Here is a 19814-nt window from a genome sequence, read left to right on the forward strand (position 1 = left end):
AGGTTATTATGGAACTTGGCAGATATCTAAATGTCCTTTCCTTGAATGACTCATTCAGATGTAAAGAGGGAGTGAAAGGATAGAGGCCTAAATTGTGTGTACTTGGATCGATTGGCTGCAGCTGTTTAACTCTGTATATACACCGTAAAGTAGAAATGCTCTGGGTTTATATTTAAATATCAACTGACACTAACAATACACATCGTATACATTACAAGGACAAACGTGTCCATGTTAAACGATACGTCAGCGGCTCTGTAGACTGAGCTGATATAGTCTTTGAATGCGGTACACAGACATACCAGTCGGTGTCCTCTAGATATATTGCACTGGCTGTTAAGTTAAAGTACAGCCTGCCAGAAAGCCCTGAAAAGCCACAGCCACCCTCAATTTGCTTCAGCACCCCCCCCCCCCAAAAGAAACAGCGTCGAGCTGCTGAACACCCCCCCCCCCCCCCCCCCCCCCCCCCCCGTTTGTTCAGCGAAACTTTTTTCCCTCTAAAAGAGGCCAAACTATTTTTACTGGCTTTAGATCCTAACAGAATGCATATATGGAGGTTTTTGGCCAGAGGGAAGGCGATCCCTCAGAAATGCGCTATACGTCTGCATGTGGTAAATGTTTCTGCTCCATAAACTTTAGCAGCTATGTCTGACAGTCGGTGCGCTGAGCAATTCATGCTGTGATGATGGGAATATTCATGCTGTGGCATCTTCAGGTCTTCCATACACAGATGACAGGTCTGGACGCATTTCAAGAACTGCAGTGTAAGAAGAATGAGAAATAGCACCATTAGCATAATTCATGTTTGAATGTGCTTTTTTTATATATATATATAGATATTTCTGTATTTTCTTTTTTTTTTTATTGTCAGTTTGTATAATTTGTTGTTTAATTTTTGGTTGGATTTAGTTGTTATTGTTTTTTCTATTTTGTTTCTTTTTTCCTCTAGTTGTTTGGCCAAATAACATCTGGCAAAGGGTCTACCAATGAAAACTAGGAAAATTAATACATTTACATTCATGAATGTTGATTAATGTACACTGTCACTTTTTGTGAAATAAATAAATCAATCAATCAATAAACAAACATATTTTGCCCTCAAGTGATGAGAGAACTGTATTCGCTTTCTTAATATTTAGCAACTGATACAGATATTTAATATCATTTTCCCCACAGTTCCTTTTTTATTTCATTTTCTTGCATTTTTGAATCTTGCGCAACTATGGTTTTTGTATTATAAATCAATCTTCTCTTCATTATTCTTATGCTTGTTTATATTTTGGTGCATTGGTTGTTTTTCTTTATCAAAAAGAAAATAAAGAAAGAGCATTTTTAGGAGATGTCATGACTGGAGAGGGTGGGGAAGGGCGTAGGCTACTGAGAATCACACAATGTCTTTCTTTCCTTACGAGGAGCACTGTTTATGAAAGTGTGTTTGGATTGTCCTCCCTTGTGTGAACAGTTTGTGCAGCTAAATCATATTTTATCTTAATCGTATTAGCTTTGGATGGACACTTCCTGTTGATTGTTTTATACTTCCCATGGGCCGATTCACCAAAGGCACATTTGTTTGATGACTGATGTGGCGGTTTTGATTAATATATTAGTTGTACCTTAGATTAGTGTTCATGCGACGTTCTGTACATTTCAGTTGCCTGTGAGAAAAACACTGTGAACACAGTCTGAACAATGGCAAATGAATCATGCACTGTACTTGAACATACTTATACAGAGTGTAATTCTCTTCCACTACGTCAGCAATAGCAGGATTCCTTTCCTCAAGACTTTCTTCAACTCCCACAGTTAGATTCACATGACCACATAATTCCACCACAAAGGTCAAGAGGTCATGGGTCAGGTCACCTCCCTCCATTTGCGGGTCCCACATGCCAGCTAGAATGCCCAGTCTCTTATTAATAGGCTTACAATGAAACCCACAAGGTTCAACCACAAGACCGGATACACGGGGTCCACACAGGCAAGATGTGGGACTAAACCAACACATCTGTCACACTTTAGTGTGTGTGTGTCTCCTCTAATACTGATTTTTTAATTAAATCTATTACAGACACTACAAAAAATGTCAGGTCAGGGTATATATAACAAAGGCTGCGTCCTTCCTGACAGAATATTCCATACCTGAACATAATTCCCTTCATGAAGCTCATAATTTACAACTTTAGTAACACCTTAGTATAGGGACCAATTCTCACTATTAACTAGTTGCTTATTAACATGCCTAGTTTTAACATATTGGCTGTTTATTAGTACTTATGAAGCACATATTCTGCGTGACCATATAATCCACCCAATACCTAAACTTAACAACTAACTAACTAATTACTAATAATCAGCAAATTAGGAGTTTAAGGCAAAAATCCTACAGTATCTCACAGAAGTGAGTACACCCCTCATATTTTTGTAAATATGTTATTATATATTTTCATGTGACAACACTGAAGAAATGACACTTTGCTACAATGTAAAATAGTGAGTGTACAGCTTGTATAACAGTGTAAATTTGCTGTCCCCTCAAAATAACTCAACACACAGCAATTAATGTCTAAACCGCTGGCCACAAAAGTGAGTACACCCCTAAGTGAAAATGTCCAAATTGGGCCCAATTAGCCATTTTCTCTCCCGGGTGTCATGTGACTCATTAGTGTTACAAGGTCTCAGGTGTGAATGGGGAGCAGGTGTGTTAAATTTGGTGTTATCGCTCTCACTCTCTCATACTGGTCACTGGAAGTTCAACATGGCACCTCATGGAAAAGAACTCTCTGAGGATCTGAAAAAAAGAATTGTTGCTCTACATAAAGATGACGTAGGCTATAAGACGATTGCCAAGACCCTGAAACTGAGCTGCAGCACGGTGGCCAAGACCATACAGTGGTTTAACAGGTCAGGTTCCACTCAGAACAGGCCTCTCCATGGTCGACCAAAGAATTGAGTGCATGTGCTCAGCGTCATATACAGAGGTTGTGTTTGGGAAATAGATGTATGAGTGCTGCCAGCATTGCTGCAGAGGTTGAAGGGGTGGGGGGTCAGCCTGTCAGTGCTCAGACCATACGCCGCACACTGCATCAAATTGGTCTGCATGGCTGTCGTACCAGAAGGAAGCCTCTTCTAAAGATGATGCACAAGACAGCCCGCAAACAGTTTGCTGAAGACAAGCAAACTAAGGGCATGGATTACTGGAACCATGTCATGTGGTCTGATGAGACCAAGATAAACTTATTTGGTTCAGATGGTGTCAAGCGTGTGTGACGGCAACCAGGTGAGAAGTACAAAGACAAGTGTGTCTTGCCTACAGTCAAGCATGGTGGTGGGAGTGTCATGGTCTGGGGCTGCATGAGTGCTGCCGGCACTGGGGCAGTTCATTGAGGGAACCATGAATGCCAACATGTACTGTGACATACTGAAGCAGAGACTGGGCCGCAGAGCAGTATTCCAACATGATAATGGCCCCAAACACACCTCCAAGATGACCATTGCCTTGCTAAAGAAGCTGAGGGTAAAGGTGATGGACTGGCCAAGCATGTCTCCAGACCTAAACCCTATTGAGCATCTGTGGGGTATCCTCAAACAGAAGGTGGAGGAGCGCAAGATATCTAACATTCACCAGCTCCGGGATGTCGTCATGGAGGAGTGGAAGAGGATTCCAGTGGCAACCTGTGAAGCTCTGGTGAACTCCATGCCCAAGAGGGTTAAGGCAGTGCTGGAAAATAATGGTGGCCACAAAAAATATTGACACTTTGGGCCCGATTTGGACATTTTCACTTAGGGGTGTACTCACTTTTGTGGCCAACGGTTTAGACATTAATGACTGTGTGTTGAGTTATTTTGAGGGGACAGCAAATTTACACTGTTATACAAGCTGTACACTCACTACTTTACATTGTAGCAAAGTGTCATTTCTTCAGTGTTGTCACATGAAAAGATATAATAAAATATTTACAAAAGTGTGAGGGGTGTACTCACTTCTGTGAGAGACTGTAGTTAATGGTTTGTTAATAGCGAGAATGGGACCTTAAAATAAAGTGTGACCGCAAATTCATATAAAAATCCTTTAACATCCTCTAAATAAAAGCAAGTGGTTAATACTTTCACTACATCACTTCATGACGATCCTTGAGTCAATTTTTGACATGAGGTACTGTCATGGAAATAAATATTTACCCATTTAAAAAAAGTTCAGCTTTGATATCTGTATTTTCTTTAATGTCAGTCTTAAAGGAAGTTGCCTCCTATTTCACCACAGCTGCTTTTTCAAAAAGTGTACAAAGTGAAAGTTATGACATTGATTTATTTTGCCAACTTGACCTTCATGGTTGAATGCAATTTAGAATTCAAAATGCCTTTTTCCCATGCAATTGCCATTTTTATGAGCGGTTTTTGACTGACCCACCCATTAAATGAGACTATGGCTATAACATTTGTATCAACCTGAAAACGAAGTCATACACAACCAAAAATGAAACTGCCCTGAAATGACCCAGAGACTGTAAAGCAGGGTGAACATATAACCCTCTTCTCTTACAAGACAAATGTCATTAAGGTAATAAGTTGGAGAAAACATAAGATATGACCATGTCAGGTGTGTCTGAGTGTGTTCCTCCAGTGAGACAGGAAAGAAAGTATTAATCTGGACAGTGTTTAGTTGGTTTACATTGCTTGGTGTTTCTGCAGCATTTGTATGTCCTGGTGATCCCTCAGAGCTGAGGTCTGTCTGAAGTGGGGGCAGATGGGTCTTCCTGTGGAAATTCTTGGGTCAGCTGGTGAAGAACAACGATATGGGCAGTGTGAGTCTTAAGCATCAACTCCAACTCATCCTCACTGCTCCCCACCAGCCTGAAACAAAAACACCAGCTTTTGAGTTGTAATTCCTTAAACTTTCCTCCAATTTTGATGAGAATACACTAAAACTAAAGCTCAGAGTGTGCACTTTAAGGCCATATTCATTATATTACTGTTACTTGAATATGTTTTGGTCAGCAGCTAAAATAATACAAATTGTGCTTGTGTCCAAATACATATGGACCTGACTGTATCTACTGTATATATGGAAGCAGCAATGGTAAAATGATTATTAAGGGATAAAACAAATTTAATGGATCACATGAAAAACAATTTTTAAGCCTGTTTAAGTTGTTGCATTCATTAGCTTTTATTTAATGCAATGTGTATTTGAAAATAGGAAAATGACTTTTGTCTTTATATTTGTTCACTGACTGTGAAAAGAGTTTTGCCAGAGGTTTGGCAACAACCAAATACATGCATGTTACTCAGATCCCCCTTTTCCATTCTTATGTTTTGCCCCTCCCTCCCTTTGTTCCTCGTATATGTGTTTGCATGTATATAGTTTTGAGTTCTGTAAAAAACTTAGCTCACAAATGGAATATTTAAACTGCATGGCCATGTATTTTTCATGTTTTTATCTGTTCCTTGTGCGTAGTCATCCAAGTTTTACATTTCAGTGTTTTCCTGTTATGCTCCCAGTCTCCTACAAATTTCCATAGCAACTGGGGAAAAAAACACAAGAGCTGATGGAACCTCTGTGATCCTCTCTGCTCTTAAAGGCTGGAAAATTTGGGATGTCTCTTGGCATGTTTTATGAAAGGCCAATTAGAGGCTTAATTCATCAAAACATCTACTGCACTGAACTGACCTCTTTGATGTCACATTCTTTCACATTTCAGTTGTTTTTAAGACTATGACCCAAAGGTTACAGTTGATGGAAAGAATATATCAACCAAAAATGGTGTTCCAGTTTTCATTTTTGGGTGAATTGTTACTTTAAAGGTTTCTGTAACATTTTGGTGCAGGTAAATGTAAGCTTGAAAATATGTTCAAAAGATTAATAATATAGATTCAAACATTCATTAAAATATTTTTTTAAATCAATTGTGCTGACAATTACCTGTCATTCAGGCAGAGATTAGTGCCCTCACTGTGTACCACGGTGGTACTACCACCATCAGACCCTGGCCCTCTACCCAGTGCGCAGACAAACCGTAATGACCGTCTGGGTCTGCTTTCACTTGGGTGGCCACCAGCATGACAGGAGACTGCAAAGAGACCAGCTGAGTCAGAGTAGGGCTCTTCCTCTCGGCTTTCTCCTGCAGGAAAAGAAAAAAAAAACTATTTAACAAGCATCAAAAGCAGTGAATAGCTGGTGGCTCACCTCAGTGAGACACTGCTCCCATTTTTAACAGAAGTGGAGAGCGAAAGAACACTTTTAAAAGTGTTAAGTGTTAAAGCTGACAGCCTCCATCATCTGACTGCCGTAGAGAAAATTAGCTTTATTATTTGTGGAGTAAGCGGGATTTCAAATTAAGTTGTCGTCACACATACTAATGGCGTGTGAATTAGGAGAGAACATTCCATGAATAAAAATAAAAAAACGGGTGTGGAAACAATTTCCAGTCAGAAAGTGTTAGCAAATTTCACAAACAATTACAGAAAGAAATGGAAAAGTAACACATTGAACTTGATGTGAAATTTTGTATTATTTTCTGACCTTTTTTCAGACTTATCTGATTCTTATAAGACATAAAACAGGTCAAATTTAATATATTTAAAATACATTATAAATGTATGTACAAAATGAGCTGTAAAACAGGTCACTGAAGGGGCCAAAACCTGTCCTGACTCATGATGACTAATGAGTCCATCACTGGTAAACATGCAGGATCACATAAACCCACACCCCCAAACCAATAGCTGAGACAAAGACTGAATACAGGAAATGAGTGAAAAGATAGATGCAGAGTGATCAGGTTTCTCTGAACACGCAACAGAAAACCGAGGTGAAGGCTCGAGTCTCCTAGCGTGTGAAAGCCCTGCGGCCAAGGCTACTGAGCCTCTCCCCAGACAGGGGCACCAGACGGCTCACTCACACAGGAAACCCCCCTGCAGAAATGCTTAGGAGCCCTTATCACCCCACTGTTTGTATTCCCTAGGGTAGGCCTCATAGCTCGGGCCAATTACTTAAAAGAAGTAGCATAAGGGCAGGTACTTAAGAATTAATAATTTTGGTCAACTTTCATTTGCTCATAATGTCATCCTAATCTGGTGATGAAGCGAGGTGAGGAAATAGCTACTGGCCACAGAGCAAACAGAAGAGCATGCTGAACAATGGAAATACAGAATATAACTTGGCAACTGTCTTTTAAACTGTAGAGGATTGGGAGGTGCTGCGCAAAGAACAATCGGTTGAGAAACGGGCACACCTTCAGAAATCCCCTAACTCTTATGAGATGGGAGAGGAAGCCATGCCAAGCGATTGTTGGATTGTGTTTCGCATGAGAAAGGCTTCCGGACTCGGTTATAAAAGTGTGGCTCGTATTAATGATATAAGTGAGGCACTGTCAGTTACAATAACGAATTCGCAGGGCCCCGAAGTGTAGTGTTGCATGCAGTAAAATGGCAACCTCAAGATGGACTATAAATACATAAGAGAGCCAAATGCTGCCACAACTATTAGCCACTGGGCCTCTTAGCCGCCAGTGCAGCTCAACACGGTGACCGCCAAGACATCAGGGAAGAGGGAACAATCAAAGTGAGCCCAACTACTGGGAGCTCTCGTGCTTGGCCGCAGTCACAGTATCTCGACCACCTTTCCCATGAGAATAGTGAAACCTAATACAAGTCTGCAACCACGACTTCATCTCTGGCCTGAAGGGAAATTAAATGTATTGCAATTGTAATAAAAAAAGAGAAGATTAGAAAAGGTTTGGGCCATATTATTTAGAGGGGTTTTCCCCCAAATCCCTGTTTTTCAGTTTGAGACCCCACGTTTGCTGCCTCGTTACTTTTCGCTCTATTTCAACAACTCCTCCCTGCCCTCTTCCTGTCTTTTCTGATGCACTGCAGTCACGACGGATCGCGAAGATTAGAGGCGATGATGAAATATTTCCTTATTGTCAGATAATCTAGGGAAAATAAATGGCAGCCTGCTCCTTATTAGGTCTTAGGCTTGTATTAGTTCCCAGACTGCTCTGTGTCCTGACCTGCGCCTTTCCCCTGATTAGGTCATATGATAAACATTAGCGCCACTGCTTCTTTCCCACCAACTCAGCACCTAAAGTCTGTGGCCTGAGGGCGGCAATGTGACACGTTCTTTTGTTGCAAAGCCCCGGTCGGCATGTGTCCTTTCATGGCACCTCGTTAGGTCTCTACCGATGAGATGAAAGAGCCGCTTTAAGAGCACAGAGGTGGGAAAGAATAACAGGTACGGCCACGACGCAGATAGTTTTACACTAACGTTTCGTGTCATCCTGGCTTTTGAAAAACGAGTGGCGTTGGTACCAATGACTCACTGGTGTGGTGACTATCATTGCAAAATGACAATTAATTTGCTTCCCATGAAGATTTGTTTAAAATGTTTGAAAGAGGTAACTTATACGTTATGAGAAAAGCTTCAAGACTTCATGTCGATTAACTGTGTTAATTTTTCCCACAAATGTTTTTGTATGTCCAACAAAGTGCTTGCATATTGGGAAAAGCCAAGACTGTAATGCTCACATTAGTACCATATGTTCAGCCTCATTAAAATGTGGTCTAAAAAATATAACTACTGGCCTGCGTTCACATGTCAGCACTATATCATTTCATACTGCACCAGGAAACTCTGAAAACTTTGAGAAACTAGATCGGGGGTTCCAGTCTCACCTTGGCCTGCGTCTTCTCCAGAACTTCATGCAGGTGAGCCACCTGTCGATTGAGGTGGACAAGTATGATCTTGTCTTTAAACACCTGGCAGTTTAGCCTCATCTTCTCCAGAAGTCGGACCTCTGATGGCCTGAGGAGTAAACAAACACAAGCTGCTCCCTTGAGCTCTGTTAAAGGAATCGTTCTCTTAAAAATGTCAATTCTGAGAATTTTTATCCCCAAAAGGACTTACATTTTGGTCTGTTCTTCACACATAGCTACTGTACGGCTTCAGAAGACTCGGAATATAGCGCACAAGTTATATGGACCAGTTTTATGATAAGTGTATTGTTTCAAGCAGTTTGGACCTCGAAAGTCCCTCTTTACATACAAAAGAGTTTTCAATATTCTCCTAAAATTGAACCTCTTATTTTCAGAAAACAGAAACCCATAAGGGTTTGGAACAACATGGGAGTAAATTATGACTGACTTTTTATTTTTAGAGAACTATTCCTGTAAGCTTTGTTTTGGATTAGGAAGCTCATCTTCCAATAGACTTCCAATATTCTGTCACTTTATATCAAAGATTAGTCTTTTTTATTATTCTGTGGCTCGATCTTAAATAAACGTTAGCGGTCCAAACCTCTCATGTTCTCAGACCCAAATATCTTAGATTAATGTCATCCAAAAACCCTGAAACTTGAAAGATTTGTTTGCATTTTTTCTGGGGAAATGGCCAAGCACTTGAAGGACATAACGTAACAAAAAACAATAAGTGGCTTATCAGGTAATTAATGAGGACTTGGACATACTGATTCATGATGCTATTTTCTCACACCCTTATCCATTCCTGCTTTCAATCTGTTCAGCTCGAAAAGATGTCAGAATAAATCAAAGGCCGTAATGCTGAGAAAAAGCAGGAAACTACTGGGTGAGACCTTTTTCCTCAAACACCCTCTCTTTATTTGCACACCCCATAAATTAAACAGGTACAGATTCCCGTTTTGCAGAGGTAACTGTTTTCATATGATAAGGCTGATCCTTAAAAAAAGACGCTTTTGTGTTCCATTAAAAACAAATACATTATGAAACATCATAACGGTGAGTAAATAATGACAAAATTGTCATTTTTGGGTAAACTACTATTCCTTTAAACATTGTCAGAACCATGAAGATGTTAAGAAATGACATTAAACTTTGGCATGATGGGTCAATCATAAGGTGGACTAGGGAGCAGCTTTCTCAGCACTTCAGGAAATTAGGAAAGATTTGTGGACTACCCATAACCCTCATCCAAATGATCTTCAGCACTGACGCCACAGAAAAATAAACTGTAAACAGAGCATCAAAAATCACAGGACGTACTGTGCACTCTCTACAAGAAAATTACACTAAGGGCATCCAAACCCAGCTCTGATCATCAGTTCTTCCAGCCTCTCCTTCTGGAAGATGGAACACATCATTATCCATAAAGAGCAATGCATTAATGAACAGTTCCTTTCCCTCTTCCTATTCCCTGTGATAATCCCATATAATTACCCAAAGGCTCTGTATAACCTCCAGAACATTTTATTCGGATTTATTCTATACTATGGTAAGAGCATATACTTACTTATTCTTCTGCACTGGTGCAGTGTTAAGATTGTCCCTAAGTGTTTGAAGGTTCTGTCTTTTCCTCTGCAAATAGTCCTGGGCCTCACTGAGAAGCCTCTTCACTTCAAAGCTGTCTGTTTGCACTGCATTCATCTCCCCCTCCATCTTCTTCAGCTCTGAGCAGAAGGCTACCAGACCATGGTAAAGCTCCTGAGCCTGGTTATCATACAGACACAGATCAGCAAAAAGCAATAGTGGAAAACAGAGTTAGTTGTCACATTTTTCCCTTAGGGTAGGTTTATTTTTGCAAGTCTATTTCTGCGTAATTTTGGCTACAAAAAAAGCTATTGAACATTTCCACTGCCCAGGAAAAAAAAAAAAGATAAAGTTCATTGAACACACACAGACCCTGTGATGACATGCTCTAAAAGTGGACACAATTCTAAAAAAAAATTAAAGTTTAATGACAAAGTTCACAATAATTCTTCTTATTTAAGAGGGTTTTGAATTAGAAACCAACCAGAAATCCATTACTAGAGAAAATAAGGATTTGCATAATTAGATTTTTAGCTTAAAAAAAAAAACTTATAGTTCCCTCTGTGACAACCAGCCCCAGTGTTTATTTACAATGATGAAACAGAAGACAGGATGTATTTACCTGTATGATGACGTTTAGAAGGGAGGCCACCTGTTGATTTAGTTCTTCCCAGAGTTGTTTAACAGATTTATGCTCTGAATATTGTTAGTGGTACAAATAATGTTGTTATCTGATGAATAAGGACCCGCTTTCTGTGTTTCCTACAAGTTTTGAGAGGCAAAAGTTGAATCTTAAATTAAATAAGCTTATCTCCTAAGATAGTTATGTTTGTGTTTTTTACTACATTGAAATACTCAGCTAAAACATGCAATTCTGTCTACCTTCCTATATAAGTGAAGCTCCATTAGTCTCGTCTCTGAGCCAGGCAAATCTCCAATCTGCTGCTCAGGGGAGAACTCATCCGAAAAACGTGGAAAAATAGAGACGGTATGTAAAAGTAAATTCACTGTGTAAATTCCAGAACACTTACAAGCCACAAGCCATATATGCCATATATCTCCAAACGCAAGACTAAATGGCTGATCTTTTCCAAAGAAGACAAATGAAAAAGCCCTAAAAATAATACAATAAATTGAGCATAAGTCAGATTGATTTGATTAATTTTTTAATACCTACTCTCCTAGGTTTTCATGTGTGTATGTGTGTGTTTGCATCATCCCAAAGGACACACTAATTGACATTTTAGGCAAATATCCATCATTATTTTATAATCTGCTTTACTGTAAGTAATTTACAAGTATTCTATTTTACATGATTCTTATACAAAGACATATGCACATAGATATTTTACTCCTTTTTGCTTTTTAAATACAAAACCTTCACTGCTTTTCAGGTTGAAGTGATCTTTGTCTTCATTAATTCCCAGCATCCTCAGACAGGATTCCACCACTTTTCCCACACTTGTCTCTTTGGGTGTCCTTAAATGAAATGTTCGATCTGACGCTAAAACAAAATAACAGACAGATATAGGCATTTGTAAAACTTTCAAATTAATTTTAAAAACGACATGCTGAAATGTTGCATGGAACAAAATCGCATGGACAGTATTTTACCATTGACTGTGATTTCAATGAGATGCGAGTTCTTCTGAAATCTTGCATTTTGTTCTTTCTGTCTATGAGAGAGAACAGGGTAGATATTCAGGTCAACCTGTAAATACTGTTTTGAAAATGCCATTTTGGTAATGATTTGTGATTATGCAGTGTTTTACATTCTACATAAGAGGATGATCTACCTGAATTTGAATGAACATTGGTTCATTCATAGGGGCAGTTGTGGCCTAATGGATAGAGAGTCGGACTTGTAACCCAAAGGTCGTAAGTTTGAGTCTCAGGTCTGGCAGAGATTGTAGGTGGGGGGAGTGAATAACCAACACTCCCTCCACCCTCAATACCATGACTGAGGTGAGACCCTTGAGCAAGGCACCGAACCCTCAAATGCTCCCCGGGCGCCGCAGCAATGGCTGCCCACTGCTCCGGGTGTATGTTCACTACTGTGTGTACACTTGGATGGGTTAAATGCAGAGCACAAATTCCGAGTATGGGTCACCATACTTGGCCAAACACCACTTCCCTTTTCCCCTTCATGTTGATGCTGCTAACTTGAGGAGAAGATTTTGACTTGGTCATGGACACCAAAGCTGCTGTGAATTTCTCAACATTGTGTGAACCAAACCTTTCTTTTGAGGGAAAGAAAACAAGTTTGGTACCAAGGAGGGAGTCGAGTCTTGGTGGAGTTTGGCGGGTGTAACTCATGGAAAATGGCAGACAGCAACCTTTCTCTCTCCTCCAGATTGGACACTTGAAGGATTTCGAGGGTGTTGAGATCAATAGAAGTGATGTGAGATCCACTGAACTCTGCCTCTGTAAGGTTTGATCCACCCAAAGCCACAACATCGTTATAAACATCTCTTCAAACTGTTGCTTATGATAAATAACACTAATGGATCTCTAAAATAGCTCTTTACTGGTTTGAATGTGTTACAAATAGGCCTTGCAAATCATTAGCTAGAAATGGTAAAAGTCTCTATGGTGTTGTAATAGCTAGTAAATGTTGCTTTCCTCTCTTTTTAAGTTGATGCATGGAAATACTTCTTAATCTGATACAATAATTTCAAAGTGCAAATGAGTAATACATCATCTGAACACTTATTGGCTTGCGGCTATGCATTTGTCTCTTTGAATGTTTGGCGAATTTAAACATTTAAAAAGGGTGGGAATATGACAAAAACAAATGTGCAAATTGTACTTTACTTCTAATGAAGGGCAGGCATTTCTGCAGACCAATATTACTAAACCACTGGCAAACCTCCTCCGTGTTCAGCTCTGCTAAAGGTTTGGTTCTGTACCCATCAGAATCCCACTAAATACAGACAGATACAGACAAACACATACAAAAGTTCTCAACATGTATGCATGTATACACATAACTTGAAATAAATCTTCATGAACATACCTCTGCACGGAATTAACGCAATGAAAGACATGTCCATATAAAAAAGACCAATTTAGGACATTCCACCTTAAAAGACTGACAGTTTTTTTTAACCATGTAGAATTTTCTGCTCTCCTACGAAAGACACAGCATGAGTATACTTGCATATACCCTACAGCTGTGGATGCTCTGATTGCACATTAAAATGAGGGGTATTTTCAACTTTCAAGTGTGAAACTGCATGCACTTTTACAAAATGGCTATATTTTTCCACTGCCTATGCTATTTTACTACTTTTGACATTCCAGTAGGTCAGTGGGCTTATACAAATAAATGTATGCTCAAAATTATGAAGGAATAAAAGCCTGTTATTTGTTTATTGACTTGATTCATATTCAAAAATCATGAGACATGCTCTGAGGCATCTTACATAATGTGAATGAACAAAACTGCATTATCATCAAAACTGAAACTACTTGAGAAACTGAAGCAGAAAATAAAAAAGAGATTTTTTCATAGTATTACGCACAAAAAAATGGCCTTACCTTCATTACACTTTTTCCAGTATGGTCCTTGGACGGAGGATTGTACGATGCTGGGAAGAGGAAAAATTACAGGTCTAGCTGGTGGACCATCTTAAGAATCCTTTTTTACCAGGAAAGATTGGTGTTGGTTAAGCTATTTAACCAAGAAAGCCTTTCTGGTTACACTAGTTAAAATGTCTAGTGGGAAGCCTCTTCACAGCCTTTGTAATTCAGGCAGTGGGTCACAATATAAGGTCACATCACATCTTTACCAACTGTTATTCTCCTTTGACGTGGGGATTTATCTTCAAGGATCTCATCTCGTCATTGACATGTGGAGTGAAAGGCATGACTTCTTGGTACCGTATTGTCCAAACTACAGAACCTAGTGGCTGGTTTCTGTGACAGGATGACAAACAAGAGCATTCATACATGTAAAACCCTTTAAAAGGATGTATTCCATGGGAAATCTGGATTATGTTAATGGGTTATATTAAACAGTTACCATTTGTAAGGGTAATGCTGAGTGATTTTATCTTTTGGTGAGTTAACATGCTTATCTTAGAGCTCAGCTGTAGAAGCCTCAACTCTTCCTTTAGCAAGTCATGGCTGCAGGCATCCTTGTTGCTCAGGTCATCTAAATGAGTAAAACAACACATTACCAAGATGTCAGCACATTTAACAGATGCCATCTGATCTGATGGGAAAGAACTTTTGGATCCGGAGAAGCCCTAACTCTGTCTGGGTCATTGAGTCCATCTCTGGGAAACAAAACAAGTAGAACTTCAAGCTAACATGGGAAAAATTGGTCCCAAACTCAAGTCTGGACAATCCAGAGCTCCATATTTGGTGTATTGTGCTCTGTGTAAAACACTTGAAAGCTTGGTTGGAATTTGTGTCAAATTAATAATGTTAGCCGGAAACAGCTACTTAATCTCTGTATGCTAGTGATAATACTTGAGATAATAATGTTGATGAAGGAATGAAAGTGTTTTCTTTTTGCTATGATTGTTACATGGGCTCTGTAGCATCAGTCATCACTGATTTATCATGAGCCTTGTCTGCACACTCTGTAAATACATGCCAACACACAGCAAACCACACTGCTATACTGTGGGATGTTGCAAAACTAGGCTGACAGTGAAAAGGACAAGTCAGGCACTGTCTGGCTAGTGGCATACTTTAGTGACCAGTGACATGCTATGTTTTCCCACAGACAGCAGACATTCTAACATTCCCATAACCACACTGCTTTCTGACCCCCCTCCCTTTCCTTCATAAAAAAAGCAGGAAAAACAAACAAGTGCTGGGAATTGACACACTGAAATGATGGTCTTAAGTCCTGTCAAAAGTCCACTCTCTGATCCCTGTTGGTTCTGCATAACAGGGAACAGTATGTGTTTGGCATCAGTGCCAGGTTTGTTCTGTACATTGCCTGAGGAATATTACTGGCTTATATCAATTCAATAGTTAAATATTATGTGGAACTTGGTGGAATGGTATATCATAGAGATCTGTTTTTTGGGCCTATAGATTCATCAGTTGTGCAATACATATTCTACAACCAACACAATCTTAAAACGTCACAGATAAACTGATCTTGCACAACAATAACACCTCCCTCTATATCCGGATTTCCTTACTGGGAGACCTCAGACATTCGAGATATACAGTATATATATATATATATCGGCAATAACTGGTCTGGCACCATCATGCTGAGCACTGGAACCCCATGGGGCAGTTCTTGACCCTAATGACTCATGACTGTACTGTCAAACATAGTACAAACCGCATCATAAAGTTCAGGGATGACAATGATGAGTCATCACACACAATGGAGCATCTAGTAGACTGCTGTGCAAACACCAATTTGCCTCGAAATGTTGACAAAACAAACTGACACTGCAATGACCACCTCCCATAGAACATCAATGGGTCTTCTGTAGAGACAGTCAGGATGAAGACGTTTCTGGGTCTGCACATCACTTGTACCACCTCAATGGCCAAAAAAGCACAGCAGCATCTCTTTGTACGGTGACTGAGGAGGGCAAACATCCCCCCACCCATTCTCACCACATTCTACAGAGAAACAATTGTAAGTGTCCTAACAACATGGTTTGGAAATTGCAATGATTCAGACCGCAAGGTCCTGCAACGCCTTGTAAAAATAGCTGAGAGAATTATTGGAAGCTCACTCCCTCCCATATCAGACATTTGCCACAAATAGTGTGTGAACAGGACCTAGAGCATCACATAAGACCCCATCCGTCCCTCCAATGAACTCTCGACCCATAAAAAGGCATACTAGATAGCCAACAGAGAGATTTGACAGACTTTACAACAGTTTTTTTTCCCCTTAATGCTCCTCAATGCCCTGACACTTACAGAACATTGAATTAGCACATCTACAATTACATATTTTGACTATTTCAGCATCTATTTAATGTGGATAAGTCGCTTTGGATAAAAACGTCTACTAAATGACTAAATGTAAATGTAAATCGATAAGCTACAGCTTATTACAACATATCAGCAGTGTGCATGCACTTCTCCATAACCAAAAAATGATGCTAGAGAAGCAACATAAAATTTGGTCTGCTGAAATATAAAGATGCGATCAGTTCATGCCATTCTTTACTAATACCAGTCCTCTTCACCATAATTTTATTATTATAATTTCTGCTACTGTTACCAAGGCATTATTTGCATAGTATTTTCAAAGTCCTATGTTGTTGTGCAATTATTCATCACCTACATTATGACCAAAACACATACAACTTAATAGACTGCAATTTTAAGGAAGTTGGTTAATCAGGGCCTATGTATCTGTTCATTGGAGCATTTTAAGATTTATTTATGTTCAATCATTTACCATTCAGCCCAGATCCTTTGAAAACCTTTTTTTTTTTTTGCTTTCCAAAAGCAGTAATACTGGGACGGTTGTTGAGCAAGGCAAATAGTTCTGACAGTGTGAATAAGTAGTAATTCTTTGGCTAAAGTTAATTCAATTGTGGAAATGAGTTTTCTTAACATAAAATTACCATTTAAACTCAACTCAAACATCTCTTTTGGTGGAAACTGAATTAGGCAAAGCCCAATAAAATTAGACATATCGACCTCAACTGAATCTCTTACAGTTAAATATTAGCTAGCAATAGCATGCTAAATGCTGAACATTTTTTGTACTTTAAGTCATGCATGGCGATGACAGAAAGCACAACAAAGGGAAAATACAGTCAGCACTTACGGGGGTACACTTAAGTACATTGAACAACCAGCAAAATCATTTTTCTGATTGCAATGAAAAAAATGACAATGATTGTTGACTCAGATCTTCACTGCCATCTCTATAAGTTGCACTTCAAACTTGCTCAAATGCATTTCATTTTATACTTTTGAAATTACAATAAATGTGACTTGACAAGCAAGACGAAGGGAGAGTGACTTCCTTCTAGAGCAATTAAATTGCAAGATTAATTTGACCTTTAAACTGGCATTCAGAATTGGTCCAACTTCCTAGACTAATTGTGTGAAACTGTCCAAACAAGATTATTTTCCCTGCAAAACTTGCACTTAAGTTAAGCTCTATCAACTACATCTATTCAGATTGTAATTATGAAAAAACAAAACAGTTTTTCAGCTTGTTTAGTTCCCAGACAGAGCCAAAATGATCCAGCAAAGGACAGGAGGCTTTATAGAAACTGGGCCACTTCACACGATCTAAGTGGTGCAGTCAGCCCTCTGACAGCCTCTGGTCGTTCTAGACAGTGAACAGGAAGAGGATATGTGCAGAGACTGCCCCGAGACTGCAGGGAAAACTCAGTAAAGCCAAGGACTTAACACAGGTCAAGAACTGAGGGAACCAATAACGAGATCTCGCTGCAGGAGAATAACACGCATATGTGCTGCAGTCCAACACATTCTCCCTGCAAACAGCCAGTAAATTGCTAAATGGATTAATGGAAAACCGCATGGCAGAGGGTGGTAGAGGTACAGATATTTGGAGGATCAGAGCGAGAGAGGCCTTTTGGGATCGTGGGAAGTATCTAGGTCTTTCCGTCCTGCCAGTTGTTTCCACAGGGACCCACTGTACTCTGGACCAGTGTGAAACACAGCACCAGAGAATACAGTTTCCTCTGAACCAAACTCACTGAACTTTCAGAAGAGTGAATTATGAAGAAATACATTCAACTGTTAATTGATTTAGGGCTGCACCGCAAAACGCACCTGTCTTGTCAGCACCAATGGTGTAGTAAAACAACAACAACAGAAAAAAAGAATAAAGAACATTGAGAAAGATTCATTCATAGAAGATCTGTGGCATCTTCAAGATGTCTGGAACAACTGTGTCAAGGTTTCCAACTGGAATGCAGTGGTTGGAAACAGGTCATATGGCTTCACGCTGGGGAATCTTGGGATAAATATCTACAAAAGCTGCCCTTCGCAACAGCATAGACACAATTGTCCTTAACAGATTAGCCCAAGTCACAGAACGGCGCCTCAGTGGGTGTCGTTTCTCTAGACCAAACAATAAGCACCTTAGTTTTCAGTAAGGAACAACAGCTCACTTCACTAAAGGGTATAAATATCTTTACTGTGAGGAGTCGCTTTGTACATGATGAGACCTGCACAGTGGCATGTCCACCCACACCCTCTGCCCTTTCTATAGAAAACCACACCTGGATGAGAACATGAGTAAAATCATCAAAAAATGAATGAGTCACAAAAGTTTTCAACATTTCAGAAAAAATACGCAGATGATGAACAGTTTAGACTGTCTTAGGTTTCTGCCTCATCGAAAAAAAAAAAACAGTGGTATCAAAGGTTGCATAATTGTTACCTATTAACCTTGAAATATTTATAGATGTATATGCACCATAATTCTTCTGTTATTAGGTTAAATTCACACATTTTTTTAATTATCTTTCTCTCTATTAGAGAGTCTCTAATGAAACAGCACATTCCACAAAAAACAGTGTACTTTAGTGTTCCATTGTTATTTATAAACATTATACACACAACCCCATTTTTTGTTATTAGAACTATTTGATAAAGTACTGTTTAATATATAAATGTGCCTTTTATCAAAACTACCTAAACTGCCTTAAACACAGCTAATTTTAAATAGATTTTTTTGTTTAAAAAATTTGATTTAAGATTTTTCTAGATTAAAATATATATATATATATATATATATATATATATATATATATATATATATATATATATATATATATATATATATATATATATATATATATGGATTTCAGCCTAATCAGGATTTTGTTAAGCATTTCTCTAATACTAATAAAGTATCTCTAGACTAATAAAATACTGACTGTTTACAGTAATTACAACAAAAAAGAATCACTATGTATGGTATACTATATATTTAAAAAATGTATGCATAGATCCTCAAAAACTTGGAAGATTCATCACAAATCAAAGCACACTCACCCAGATTATGTTCAGTGAACTGCAGCAAACTGATTCCAGTATTGAGGCTTCCTGACAATGCAAACACACGTGATTATTTCAGAATTTATCATGATTAAAGCAAAACTACTCACCAGTCATGTTCGAACGTGCCAGTGGCCTCATCACATTGCTGAAGCCTCTTACTTTTTCGTGGGTATTCAGGAAGTGGGGGTACATGAAAGGTGTTACGCAGAAAGTGGATTGTAGACTTGTCTATGCTCTTCTTCTTGGCTGTTTCTTCCTCTGGATGTTCTTCATCATTGGTCTTATGATTACCTTCAGATTCCAAGTCTTGGTCTACATCTTCCTTGCTCTCTTGCTCTCCCATAGCAGCACTGCCAATACTGTCCACTCCTTCGCTGCCTGAGGATTGCTGCAGAATCTCGTCTTCTGAGTTTATGTCAAAGAACTGGTCATCATCTATTAAGTCGGAAGGTGTCGGAGGTATGAGGTTAATGACTGGTGGAGTGAGAAGACCACCATCTCCAACATTAGTGCTGCCAGAACCATACAGAAGAGAGTCAACAGTAGAG

General features: G+C 39.1%; 1 protein-coding gene across 1 annotated transcript; it reads right to left on the reverse strand.

The window, feature by feature from the left end:
* Positions 1–4190: 4190 nt before the first annotated feature.
* Positions 4191–10389, reverse strand: LOC306882055 (uncharacterized protein). Its single transcript, XM_079436488.1, has 3 exons — positions 8674–10389; positions 5921–6119; positions 4191–4851 (listed from the first exon to the last, which is right to left on the reverse strand). The coding sequence occupies exons 1-2, from the start codon at positions 8773–8775 to the stop codon at positions 5928–5930; spliced, it is 294 nt and encodes a 97-aa protein (XP_079292614.1). The 5' UTR covers positions 8776–10389; the 3' UTR covers positions 4191–4851; positions 5921–5927.
* Positions 10390–19814: the final 9425 nt, after the last annotated feature.

Source organism: Barbus barbus (genome assembly GCF_936440315.1).
Source record: "Barbus barbus genome assembly, chromosome: 16".
Taxonomy (NCBI): domain Eukaryota; kingdom Metazoa; phylum Chordata; class Actinopteri; order Cypriniformes; family Cyprinidae; genus Barbus; species Barbus barbus.